The sequence below is a fragment of the Eleutherodactylus coqui genome, chromosome 11 (assembly GCF_035609145.1).
Source record: "Eleutherodactylus coqui strain aEleCoq1 chromosome 11, aEleCoq1.hap1, whole genome shotgun sequence".
Lineage (NCBI taxonomy): Eukaryota > Metazoa > Chordata > Amphibia > Anura > Eleutherodactylidae > Eleutherodactylus > Eleutherodactylus coqui.
This window is the reverse complement of record NC_089847.1, coordinates 43,485,224-43,499,345: the sequence shown is the minus strand read 5'-3', so window position 1 is coordinate 43,499,345 and position 14,122 is coordinate 43,485,224. Positions and strand designations below refer to the sequence as shown.

Below are 14,122 nucleotides of genomic sequence, written 5' to 3'. Positions count from 1 at the left end.
TCTGGGACTTGGATGCAAACATACTTAGGTAGAACAGCGAAAACCCCATCCAGAAGCACTTTACTTTGGTCTTAGTCATACTGTTTGAAAGTTGGATAAATTCGACAAAGGATGCTAGTGGTTTGCGATCAGGTTATCTTATAACATAGTGCAAGTGTCCTGCTGGAGCAGAAGCTAGTGACTCATTCTCCAATGTGTCTAGCTCTGCTTAAGCGCTGAGTGGGGGCTTGTGATCTTCGTAGGGAATTGGGTTTGTCACCGCTCCCTGAGGGAGAGGCTCATGAATTAGATTTAATTAGCGATAATCATTATTTGATCTACAACATATGTATCAATATTTTCTACGCAAAAATTGTATAAGAGGAATGGAAATAGCAGGACTTTGCACATAGAAACCCATATGCATATATTCTTCTGCCGTAATTATCGCATTTCGCCGTGACCCTCCAGCACACATGTAAGCGCTCTTCGTGTCCTCTCCGTTTTTTCCTAAAAAGGTCAGGTATTGATATTTGAGCCCTTGTCCATTTCACAACTAGTTGTCATTTTACAAGACCCAGGTGGACCGTAGCCAAACACGGGGGCGTTCCTTAGTAGGTTATCTGACATGTTTACCTTGACTCTGCTCATACATACCTTTTTACAGGGACTTTTTGTACATGTAGGACATTTTTACTAATCCACGAATGTTACAAAATGGTGAATGTGAACACAGTCTAAAAACGGAATTGCACCCGTGAAGAGCTGTGAGAACATAGTTAAGACAAGTACACCGCAGTTAAATTAAACATTTATTCTTTTCCCACCCAATGCGATTCACAAAGTTGTCACAAAAGTATATCAACTCCAAAAGAAATAAAATTAAACCGAGTGATATACAGATGAAATGTACAATAAAGCATTTGAAGAAAAAAAAATACAAAAGTTTATATTTCCATTTTATCTATAGGCATTAAGAAATATACACACTTACATTTTTTATATGTTTTATATCTCTATATATTTTTTTTTAAATTATTTAAATCAGCTTACCCCGAGGCGATTTTACATCCTACAGGAAAGCCAAGAAGATCTTGTCCTGTTGCATTTATGAAAACCATAAAATGGGGCAAACTGGAGATCCCAAAGGAATCAATATAACCTTCCCGCAAACACCACTGATTAGTAAACTTGCTAGAAAATAAGATGGCCGCATTTCTTTTCAGAACTCTAAAAATGAAACCATACAGTCCGGCGCGGTACAATGTCGCTTGTAGGGAAACCAGCGTCTTGTTGAATACTGACTGCGAAGGCAAAATATATTGTCGACTAGACCAACAACAAAAAACTAATTAATTGAATAGTAAGTTGAAATGTAAGGACACGGTCACACATGGCAGGTTTGTAAAATGGGCGAGATCGGCTGCAGGTCAGTGTGTGATACCAGCCGAGTACTTAAAGGCCAAATCGGCAATCATTCAAAAGCCAACAGGAACAAGCTACTGCGGAGGGGGACTTATTTCCTGCAGGAACAAAGGATTGGGTAAGTTTAAATCTAAGGTTAGTTGTAGATGGGGACAGTCATCCCAAGAACCAGCGCTTTCACACAGTAGTCACTCAGTGGAAGCGAGCGCGCTGGAGAGATCTTTAAGTTGCCCGTCCCCATTTACTGCAAACAGGCAGTCCTTCAGAGATGAACGACTGCCTGTTCACGCCAAGTGAGAAGTCGCTTACTAATGAGCCAAAAACTGAAAAACCAGTGACTACCAAGCTTCTTCTTGCTCAGTACCCTGTTGGGTGTCGTGTTTACATTGGTAGTAGCTAGTTTGAGCAATTTTTTGGGCGACCATCAGCCCATGTAAAAGTACCACAACATCTGCCATTGATAGAGCCACAAAACTCCCGGTAGTTGCCCGATCCCTCAAGAATCAGTCGGCTTAAAGTTCTTCTATAATACATATGGCCAGTATGACAGTCAGTTGCAGTCAATCCATGGCAGATCTTTTTAACTGCATCTGAATGGGGCCTAACAGTTAGGGCTCCTTCACTTGGGCGTATTTGTGCATGTTACATTTATGTGCCCCACACGCAGAGAATAGAACCAATCGATTCCAATGGGTTAGTTTTGATTTACTTTCTTAGTGCAAGAGAAAAATAGGACCTGCTCGTTTGTGCACCTAGTGTCCCCATAGAAATCTATAAGGGGTGCACAAATTTGCGTGAAAATGCACACATCTGGAACTCATTAGGCTAAATAACCATTTAAATCAGGGCGCATTCGTCTGCCGCTTGCAAATTGATACGTGTATTATGTGCACATATACGCCAAGATAGTGAGCGGTGATTGCATGCTTGCTGCGTCCGCCTTTCACGGCGCAACATCACGAATTACATCAGTCTGAGCGCGGCCTTACACGAATATTACATTTAAAAACATAAAATTAAGAGGCTGGTGACATTTTAAAAGACATTGCTTATTTAAAAAACGGTTGCGACACTTAATGACAGACGAGCCGCGCTCACCGCACGATCATTGTATCACAAAGAGCAAGCTGCATGGCTCATCACTGCTAGTCGTTGGGTCCATGGTGGTGATAGGAGCTAACCGCTCCACCAACCAAAGGCAGAGGTTCCAGGACTGCATTTAACATTTAATGAACTCCATTATGACACATCCCCATGTATAACACAGGCAGTCCAACACGTCGAGCTGCCCGTTGTATACATGGGACGTGGTAAGATTTAATAACCTTCATTCAAGTGATGAAATCCCCGATTTTGGTAACTACAAAAAGAACGTCGAGTTGAAATCAGATTGCTGAAGTTCTTGTTGCAGTTCACCAGAATCCCCATCAACACTTCCACCTGCTCATTCAGACCAGTGCCTGCCAGGGAAAAAAGGAAATCGAGCAGCATGCAGCGCTACTTGTTCCCCAGTTTCTATTATGACCGACAGCTTCTATTGACTTTAATGGAAGCCGGCCGTGCATAGCCCGTACAAGAGTTGTTTGTAGTATTAGCACCACTCTGGGGTACATATAATGTATAGTATAAACCTTTTACATTTTCTTGGGTGGTGGTAGAAGGGGCGCGAATGTCCAGAAATATTGCCACTGTTGGGGGGGGGGGGGGGGGTTAACAGCATTCACTAAAGATAGATTTTTTTTCTTTAAAAACGTGAAAGAAAGTCATCGCCTCGGCATCGCTGCGTTTAAGAGCAATGGCGTTTAGATTTTTCTGGAAATTGTTTTTTTTTTTGTTTTTTTTTACACAGAAAGTTGTAGTTTATCAGTACCATTTTGAGGTGATCTGACACTTGAAATACATGTTTTTTTGGGAAATGAACAGAAGAAATATAGCAGTTCTCACACTACTTTAAATTACGGCGTTCGCCATGCAAGAAAAATACATTTTCATTGTCTGGTTTATGAAAAAAAAAAAAAAAAAGTGGCATTTCATCCACTTAAGACACATTTTTGTGGGGAAAATGTACTTTGCTTTCTTTCAATTAAACATTTGACGTTATTTAACCCCTGAAATGGACTTTAAGATGCAAAATCATTTGGACAGTACACTGCATTACTTATGTAGTGCATTCTACTAAGCCTATAACAGCAGCCTATTATCCACAGCCTCCCGCAAAGATCGAGTTATTATGGCAGACAAAGGCCTTTGTCCGTTTTTTAGCTGTTTGGGAACCAATTGGTACCTTGCAATCGCAGTTTTGGGATGCCTGGTGGTGGGGTGGAGAGGGGGAGGCAAAAAGCCCCATCCCCTACTTGCATGCTGCAGTTGCTATTGGTTGTGGCATGTAAAAGGTTAAACTGCCAGGATCAGAGGTTTCTCCCTACCTGTTAGAGAAAGAGCCTGGCTGTCAGTCAACCACCAGCTTAAAAATATATATCTATGTGCAGATTTAAAGCCCATTAGTGAGATTAAGAAGAAAAAAAAGGAAAAGGGAAGAGTATTGCAGTCACAAAGGGGTTAAACACCCAAGATTAAGGCCTCATGTTATGGCAGAACAAGCAGTGTGCCACCTTTTGGTGTCTGTATGGCAGTTGCATTAGGGATACATTTTGCTTCTCGTAGCCCTTATCTCTGTGTGGCCATGGGATTGTTTTCTGGCTACAGAACAAAAATATTGGAGTCTTTCGATGTCCAGCAGGGCCAATACAGCACTTTGGGCCCCGGAACAATGCGCTTTACAGCTTGGACATGTGATACAAGGAAAACACATTTCAAAAGTCTTGATCAGTTATGGAGCTGAAATGTTAAATTGAGACCGCAGCATAGCAAGACTTAATGAAACCAAATGAGGTCTCCCAAAACATAGTTTAAGGGTGCATTCTCATGTAATTAAAAAACAGCTTGCGGATGAGACTCCGCCCACTTGACAGATAGCTGCAGTTGCAAAAGTTCGCTGACTACGTGGGAAGTATTGATTAGATTTAAGAAAAAAGTAAATAAAATCTTTGCAAGGTAATTTCCAACAGCCCAATAAAGACCAGTAATTATCGTAAACCCGAGTAACATTTCCCTTTTAAGACTCAGGCAAACTGAACATGTAAAGGCCTCTTTACACGCCAAGAAAAATTGGAACAGGCACGCAATTAAGCTGTGAAGAGCCTAAAATTAGTGTAAAACCGTATAAAAATCAGCTGGATGGTGAAACCAAGTCATCAGAAGTAGCGATTCAGTATTGCATTTTTAGGAAGCCCAACTCCACTTTAGTGATACGGTCACAGTACTAGCGTGCACAGAGTAGTAGATGGGCACATGTCTACTGATGACTGAAGGGTCATCATGGTTCCTGTATAGAACAGACTCAATCCTGTAGACCAAGATGCTCATTGCATTTGTCAAGAGATTAAAAAAATGCAACCCTGACCCAAGTGAGGGCAATATTACTCGTAAGGTACCCAACGTGGTCCTACCGCCTTGACCACAACTCCATAGTTAACAATGGGCTACAAATGTCTGTGCTTAACAATGGCTCAACAGTCTAAAGCACATCCACTGAAAATAAAAGGGAAAACGCCTGAGATGCCTAGAACAGTCAGTAACCCGAGTCAGGAGTCCGAGAAGTAGGGAGGACAAAGCTCCTCAGAAGACAACTTGGAAGTAGCCGATTCTTCATATTGTTTCAAAGCGACTAATCCGCCAATGAATGGGAAGTGTGTGTACATGGCTATAGTCACCCGCGTGCAAACATGGCGTACCAGAATATTTCACCATACAGCACTGTGCTTAAATTCAAGGATTGGGATCCAATAGAGTATTTATTCACTTATTGTGAGGAAGGGTTGGGGCGATGAACCTCTTCAGGGTCCCCCATCATCAGACAGAGTACTAAAAAAAGGTTTTGCAGCTCTGATGATATCAGGCCTGCAAACAGTCAGTGGAACTAGTCAGCAAAAAGTTTAATTTAAAAAAAAAAAATAATTTAAAATATAATACATGCAGAACAAAATCCGCCCCTCATCCAGATATATGTATCAGTCATTCATATAAATGGACATTCAATATAGATTGCATAGAACTAACAAAACTTATGCTTATTTCGTCATACCAAAATTAGTGGTAAATTATATAAAATTCCAACCCATTTAACAAAGTAATGACTCACCACCCGTTGCAGTACTGACTGTACCCCCGTGACCTTGTCAAGCAGTCTTCCTGCTAAGGTGGCCATAAACCTTCAGGATCTCCATACACAAAGCAAAGTCCACAAAACACTCAGATTTCGGCAGGACCATGCAGCCAACTACTGTGTATGGTGCTACCCTCAAGGGAAAGAAGGGTCGGACATGGATTATTCGGAAGGAATAACTGCGACCATCAGTAGAAGCAGGGGACCGAGTGTAGAGAGGCACAGGGCAGGAGAAGAGCAGTAAGGTGAGATGTACTATAAAAAGTTTATCATTTGTTTAGGCCATTATAAAACCTCTAGATATCAAACCCCCATAATGTTACACGATCTGTAGAAGTAGGAATCTGTAAACTTGGCTTACATAAAACTTGCATATTTCACAATATAAAAATGTACAACTCTGATGAGAAAATTGGCATTGACGACGTAGGGACATTGTGGCTGATAGCAGCTACATGAAGACCGCAACAGCATGACCATATGGATAAATGGACTCACTTCTACAACCCCATCTCCCCCGTTCATAAAGTCTCCTAATATATAGTTAGCCGCAGTAGAGAACCACTACGCTGGAGATCAGACACTATACCTACAAATGACATAGGGCGAAGCCCACCCAACATGCAATAAAACATGTACTTTCATCTATTATTGGCCCACCATTAAGCAATCAAATGTTACTCTAAAGACAGATATCTAAAAGTTGGCCGTATTCTTAAAACTTCGGATACCCCCCTTTCCTGAAGGAGCTTACCCAATGGGAGCCAACTGCTGAATTGCACTGATCTGATGCTCTAATGTATGGAGCTGCTCAGTTGCTGAGGTAGACAGCTCTATGTAATGGGACTCTGCCTGCAGTACCATTCCAGGCCACTGCACAACGTATAGCACAATTTCCTTCCTATACCACAGCTGCGCCCAGGTAACAGTTGATCGGCAGAGGCCGCAGGTGTCCAACCCCACCCCGATCAGCTTAGGATAGGTCATCAATAGTTAGAAGTGGGACAATCCCTTCATCGTTTTTAATCAAGTTAAAAGATTGCATAATGTAATAATCATATTTTCAGTTTGAAATTTCTCAGATTTGAGATCCGTGGCGGACGCCAGTAAATGGAAGCGGGTTTCCTTGCATATTTGCTGCAAAGTGCATTCCGACCTGGGTGCATATCATCAGAACAGGTTTTCTGTGTTCGTGCTTTGCGATGCTATAAAAAGGAGGCTGCATAGGGAAACAAGGGAGGATATGGAAAAAAAATACATGATATATTATCTCAATATCACATCGCAGAAAGAGCAAGCCGTGATATTTTTTTCCTCATGACACTGCATCAGTAAAAACCTTGCAAATGCGAAGGAAACCATTGGTTTCATAAGTCTGCGTTTTTTACACTCGCAAAAACCACGCAATTTTCTGGCCAGTGTGAAGGAGCCCAAGAGGTATACGGCCTCACATCTGGCATATTTTCTTTCTCCACTGCACATCTGCCAATTAAACGCAGGTGAATTACTTTACACGTGTTCTCCGGGCGCGCTGCAGCCGAATACCCAGGAACAAAAAAAAAAAAAAGGCAAGGGGAAAAAAATGGAATAGATTTTTGGGCAGGATTTTCCTTAAAAGGAGACAAAGTTTTCACCTATCCACTAGATAGGTGCAAAAAGATATATTGGTCTGTTTGACCACTGGGACCCCCACTGATCCAAAGAACGGGCACTCGTGTCACTCTAATTTCTCAATGTCACTTCTTCCCTTTGCTGCAACATGGCAGCGACTGGACTGCTGGCCGCCATTTATTCCAATGGGGCCAACAGACAGCTGAGTACAAAGTGTCGGCTATGTATCAACCCTTGTGAACGGAACAAAGCAGCGGCTACACATTTGCACCCAGCAGACCATTCACTGCGACGCTACAGCAATAGGGAAAAGTAAGCCTGCACTGAGAAATAAAAGGGGCCCTGTTGTCAGATTGCTGGGACCCCCAATAATCCGTCAGCTTGCACCTAGTCAGTGGATTGGTGAAAGTTTGAAGAGGGGAGAAAACAAAACCAAAAAAAGTCTCCAAACACTTTTAGGGTAGGTTCACACTTAGTGGAACTGCTGCAAAACCTGTTCCATTTCCACAAACAGCATTTAGCGGGAATCTAAACAATTCTTCAGTATAAACGCCCCAACTGAAAGACACACGAGTATTCATTCGCTCGTCATTCATTCGCTCGTCATTCATTCGCTCGTCATTCATTCGCTCGTCATATGGAGGCGGGCTGCCAGAATGACCCCCGGCTGCTCCTCCTCAGTTCACTAGCGCTGATTGTTCCTGTGTAAAGGCACAGGAATGACTATCGCTGGGACAGCCTGTCGGGCATCCACACCCCACAGATTGCCCGTGTTGCCCTTAGCGAGATCTATTACTTTATAAAGCTTCCTATAATAATTGCTGAAGGAAACTGTTTAGATGAAAACATATCTGGTATAGTTCAGTGAAATAGAAATTCCCTGTACTGAAGGGGGCGCTGATGAGCAATGTCTGCATTCTGGCATGATCGGGCTTCCTAAATGTCCTTCCTGGAGATGGGGGGCAACTCAATCTTCAGTACCTGGATATCCGGTCTCTTGGGCCACTCACACTGCGGTATTTTGCACCAGTGTTTGTAAGTCAAAACCAGGAGGGGTCAAGAAAAAAAAAAAAAAACCTCTTTCCTTTAGGCCTCATGTCCACGGGCACACATGGATTCTGTACTACGGATGCGTGCGGAAGTGCCGGCCAGCGCACATGCGCAGTACAGATTTTTTTATTTAAATATCCTGCTCTTCCCCACAGAATCCGTGGCCTGTCTGTAGTATCAACTGTGGACAGGCCGTGGATCGGCTTCCATTTACGTCAATGGAAGCAGTCTATGCAGGAACCACAGTAAAAAGGAGCATGCTGCGATTTCTCATCCGCAAGCGGAAACCGCAATTGGTTTCTGCTCGTGTGCATGAAAAATAATTTTTCCATAGCATGCTATGGAGGGTTAATCTACTTATGGACATGAGGCCTTCGGCTACCTACATACAGAAGAGTGCAAAACCGTCTCGATATCACGTTCACCAACGTGCGATTTACCCATTCGTCAGGAGATTTCAGGCCTGACTGCCTCGCATCCCATCTGTGAAATTCTGATCCTCTCACCCAAGTTTTATGCACCGTACAGGATCGGAAGGGTTTCTTATTTCAGTAGGAAACCTTACATCGCACGGCAGGCAGGAGCCCTGCCATGCATTAAAAAGCCCCATTGAAATCAATGGGCAATGCGGTCTGTGGAACGCAAGGAGATGGACATGCGATGATTTTTTCCTGCACCACTCCAGTATATGATCCCATTTAAAAGAATGGCAACACACAAGTCTCATTGGATTTTCGCGGCCATGTGAAACTGGTGTGGGGCTACATTCACATAGGCGAGACGCACAAAAAAACCGCACGAATATGAACTTTATTCTTTTGAACGGACTTAAATCACAAGAGTGCTTTTCCCTTGCAGCGAGGATAAAAAAATAACACACACACACGCGCGCGCACGCCATGCGTTATTTCCCATAAAATCCAAAGGGCAACCCTTGCAACCCTCTGACCCATGTGAAACACGCGCCCGAGGATCGCCATTTCCCAGAAGCGATGCATGTGTGAACGTCGCCTTACAGTTTGTTGATTCTTTATTTTGGGTTCCATATACGGACCAAAATTCTAATCATGTGAGAGGCCGAAAGCAGACTGTAAAAATGACATCGGCACCATCCATATATAAACCGAAAACTATTTAAGCACATTTCTTCTTTCGATCACACAACCACTGACACGCACGGGGTAACCGCCATTGCTCGACAATAGTACAAAAAGGATTGCCTAGTAAATTGCACCATGCTACAAAATACACTCAACTCTATACCGTAGTGTCGTCTATAGCCTTCCCGCTAGCACAATAGTATCAGGGATCTCCAAGATGCTCACATGTACCGGACCTGCACTAGATCCTGTAACGCAAGCCTTGACGGAAGCATATGCTATAGTATAGCCCTGAAATAGGTGGCAACAATACCTGTCCATATGATCGATTACAGCACAAGGACACCATGGAGGGTGTTCCTAGGAGTCTGAGTAGCGTTGAAAGCGCCACCATATAATTCTAGTGCAACATGTTAACAGCCAACCGCCAGTGTTTCCAGAAAGTCCATTCCCCGAGGGGTTGCCATCAGGTGAAAACCCTTCTGTAGGCTTCCTAAACTTTTGCACTAAAAAGTTAAAAAAAGTTGATAGTTTAAAAAAAAAAAAAAAAAAAAAAATTTGCTTAAAAAAGGAGATCATATATATTTTTTTAATCCAAGCCATTCTGGACCTTATATTTGTCGCACAGGTTTACTCTACTATATACACTACCACATTTAGACAACATAAAACCACAAGTAGGTAATGTTATACTTACCCCGGGTGCAGGGATCCATACATACGAAGCAACATCCATAAGTACAAAACCACAGAAACACGATAGTCTTAACGTTTGGTTGACATTTTAAAATCCATAAACATCTTAAAAGGAGATTAGAGCCGTCCGCCCCCCTCCCCCGCCTCGTCTGGGGTAAAGTTACACTCCGCATAATAAAGACTAGATTAGGTAATTGCATAAACCGTTCCCTAAACGTTTCTCCTCCAAAACACTCCTTTTGGGAGATGGCCGATAAGTCACTGGAAAGAAAAACTTTAATTCCCCCGATGCCACAGTATGTATTCTGTGCCGTGCCAATGGTGGCTGCACCAAACGGCAGACGACCTGCTACCAGCTACTACGTGGCAAGCGGAGATTTGGAAATTTCATTCTTCTCCTTGTAAAACAGAATGAGATCTCAATATTAATGAAAAATGGTGTATGATGACATTTTAGAAGTGCCCCCCCCCCTACTCCAGGCCAAGTACCTGCAACACCCTATAGGTAGGATTGTGTAAATGCTTATACATTAACCTCAGGGCTCCTTCACACAGTCATTTGTGAGCCAAAACCAGAAGTGGAACGTGCAGAGAGAAAGATCTGCATCTCTTCTGTATTTTGGACCTACTCCTGGTTTTGGCTCCCAAAATATTGATATAATATTCCCCGTGTGAAGGAGCCCTGAAGGTGTTGTGTTCCGATAGAAGTACTTCCAGTAATGGAGGGCTTCAATACTCAAAACGGAAGAAAAATAGGTTAGAAATCACAGGAAATTAGCTTCATAACACATTATTACAGGTATTAAAAGGGGTATTTCCATCTCAGACACTCATGGCAGGGATTGGAACAGCCGTCCCGATGCCGCTGCCACCAATGGCTAAAATGACAAACAATCAAGTTAACCATTCTATAACTCGCATACAGTTCTATAGGTGGCACAAAAAAAAAAAAAAGTCAAGTTTGGTTGTTTTTGTAGTCCTGGCCATGGACATGAGTAGAGGAGTGTCATACCACCATTCTGTAGATAGGTGCATACCCTGTAAGTGGGACGAGCACTTACCAGACATTTATGGCATATCCTTTGAAGATAAGTATGAGACGGGAATACCCCTGTTCTGTGAGGAGTTAGATATTTTCTTAGTTCGTCCCCTTTCACATTTGCGCCGATTTCAAATTGTTGGTTCAATTCTTGGAACTGAAGATACTGAATGTGTTACATCCCGGACCCGGACAGTGCTAGATGGACCCCATTGACTCATTGGTCTGTCTGGCTTCCAACCAAAATTTTCACTTGAGGAACCAGTTCACCGGCACCATTTCGGGTTGTGCCAGAAGGACTGAACAGAGCCTCCAGCACATGTGTGAATGTGGCCTTAATTGTGAGTACTAAATTATTCAGAAACTCAAGCCAACATGTAGATGAAGCTCGGCAGAGTCCTCCAACCTCAGAAGGGATTGGCTAATTACTAAAGGCTCTGTTCATTGACGTCCTGGTTCCCATGTAACAGAAACCATGACACATTAGGCAACATGTGGTTTCACTCTATAACCGAAGCCACAAGTGTGAACGGAGCCTTGTAAACCAACACTAAACAGGACTTGAAATTTTTTAGGATGGGTCCTAATTTATTTTTTTTGCCCCGCCCATGAAAGGCCCAGAACTCGCATTTCCTCCCCTTATAGACCATTGCATGTAGGATGCAAACAGACCTGTCCAGAGAATCAGACTGCAGAAAAAGTGGGGCACATGGATCTTTATTTGTGAAGGCTGATTTGGAAGGGGGGTGGAGGGGGGCACTCTTGGATGGAGCTTAAAATGTCCCAAAAATTCAAATACTGGTAGATCTGCATCAGCAAGCAGAGTTGCTGCCAGCATAAAAGCCACACAACCCGTCTATACACATTTTGTGGCGTTGTACTTATTCTCACAATTGTAACACAAAGTCTGATGCAACGAACAGGGGCAAAAAGAAAAAAATGAATGACAGGAAAGCACGGAACTCTGTCGAAGTGACATTTAAAAAAAATGTGCTACATTCTTTCCAGGTCAGGCCGTCCGCCTTCTAGTAATTTGCCATCATTTAAATATATAATATATAAAAATAAATAAATGACAATGGGCAACAGTGAGTAGCAGTTATCCTTTCGGGGGTGACCAAAATCAAATTAATCTCAATGCAGATGTACATCCCCTCCCCCCCCATACTAGTCCATTTTTTTTGTAAAGATTTATGTAAAAAGCGTTTGCACCGTTACAAAAGTGCAATTTCTTATACTGTGGTATGCACAATAAAATGGTAGAATATTCAAAATGATAAAAAAAAACATCATGCAGAAAGAAAGTTCCCAAACAAGAGGGTTTCTGCAAATTGCACCCCTTTCTGAAAGTTAAGTTTGTATTGTTCCTTTTATTTCTATCTTTATATCCTATAAACCAGCACACTGGTGCTGACGAAGTGCAAATAATTGATTTAGCTCCCTATGTTTTATCAAATGAGCAGCCATTTTATATATAGATTTTTTGTTTTTTGATTTTTTTTTTTCCTTTTTTTAAAGTTTTAAATGTTCATGATCCATTTTTGTGGTCAGCTGGGAAAACCAAAAAGTAAAAAGAAACTGACTCAAAATGTTTGTAAGCTTCCAGTACAGTCATGAAGCCGTTTGATACAGTTGGACTGCTGCACAACGAGGAGTCACACTAGTCCGGCTCTCACAGCTATCTACACAGGTCCGTCTCCCGCTTGTGCTTGCGTTTTTTGTTCTGGTAGTGCTGGTGCTGTGCTTTGCCACCCTGTAGATGTCGGCTTGGCACCGATGTGCCTTGGCTTGTGTTGGGTGGGGTCTGGAAACCTTTGCTGGAGGACACTGAACGGAAAAGTCTGGTTGTGCCATGCTGAAAGAAATTGGGGTGCAAAAACACATTAGTCTAAGCAGGAAATCAGACACATTGGTAATAACGCGAGACCGACACTGTAAATGCCAGGTCAAAATCAACTAGATGATCCAATTTAATTGGATGTTGCCTTGTTTGGTACCTTGTGTTGGTCGTCCTCAGTATAGCATATTGTCATACAAGGTTCATACATTGGGGTTTTGTCGGATGCGGTTTGTATGTACCGTGTGGACAGAAATGTGTGTTGATTGACAGACGATCATTGCGTAGGGTTGTGATGTAAAATAAGCAGACTACAGCTGTAGCGTTTCCATATTTTTGTCCGCCCCCTGTATTTCTATTGGAGATGTGCAGTGTAGCCATGCAAGGATTAGCCCACTTATATGGGACTAAGTTATGACTTTTTAGAGCAAAATCTACAGGAACGCCAGACAGGCTCATTTTCATGGATTTTTTTTTTGCCCCCATGGCTCAGTCCAGAAAGAAAGAAATCTAGATAAAACTTTGTCTTTGTCAACAGGGTTCTAGAAACCCCAGTCAGATCCATCTGTCCCACTGACTATCACCCCTCCCTTGCTTCCACACAGGAGCCACAGACCGTCAATGAATGGAGGCGGAGCGGCCAGAGATCTCTTCCGACTGCCCAGCTCCATTCATTGCAAGCAGGAAGTCATCGATTATTAATGGTTTGTTTACACTTGGTTTTGAGAGGAGCTAAAAACTAAGCAACTCCGACAAGTGCACAACTTCTTGCTCAGTGGCCATTCAGTAGCTACGTGAACACAGGAGTTTCACCCAAATTAAGCCTTTTCCTAGATTTGGTAATAATGGCCTCTGTAGTGCCCTGTTTACACGGGCCGACTGTTGGCTAAACGATCTACACAGCGGCTGGCGTCATGGCTAGTTGTACACGCTCGTGCAGAACATTTAAAACTGGCAGATCGCCAGGTATCGCACACTTCTTGCCGACTCCTCGCTCGGCGGGGAGTGTTTAGACAGCGAGCAGTGAGTGAACCAGCAATTATTTATGCAGGCTGAAACGGAGTTGAAACCGATGGCTTTGCATTTAAACATGACGATTTATAGTGCATTTTGGTTTGTTTGAATGAATTTTGCATGCCAATCGTTACATGTAAATGGCC

At 42.7% G+C, this 14,122-nt stretch overlaps 1 protein-coding gene across 2 annotated transcripts in view; it reads right to left on the bottom strand.

Moving 5' to 3' along the window:
• Nucleotides 1–778: 778 nt before the first annotated feature.
• The window catches only part of TENT4B (terminal nucleotidyltransferase 4B), a 62,553-nt gene continuing 49,209 nt past the window's right edge, over nucleotides 779–14,122 (bottom strand). For both annotated transcript variants that reach the window (XM_066583939.1, XM_066583940.1), the window contains exon 12: nucleotides 779–12,980. In XM_066583939.1, coding sequence (XP_066440036.1) covers nucleotides 12,804–12,980 — 177 coding nt within the window. In that variant the 3' untranslated portion in view covers nucleotides 779–12,803. The remainder of the gene's footprint in view (nucleotides 12,981–14,122) is intronic.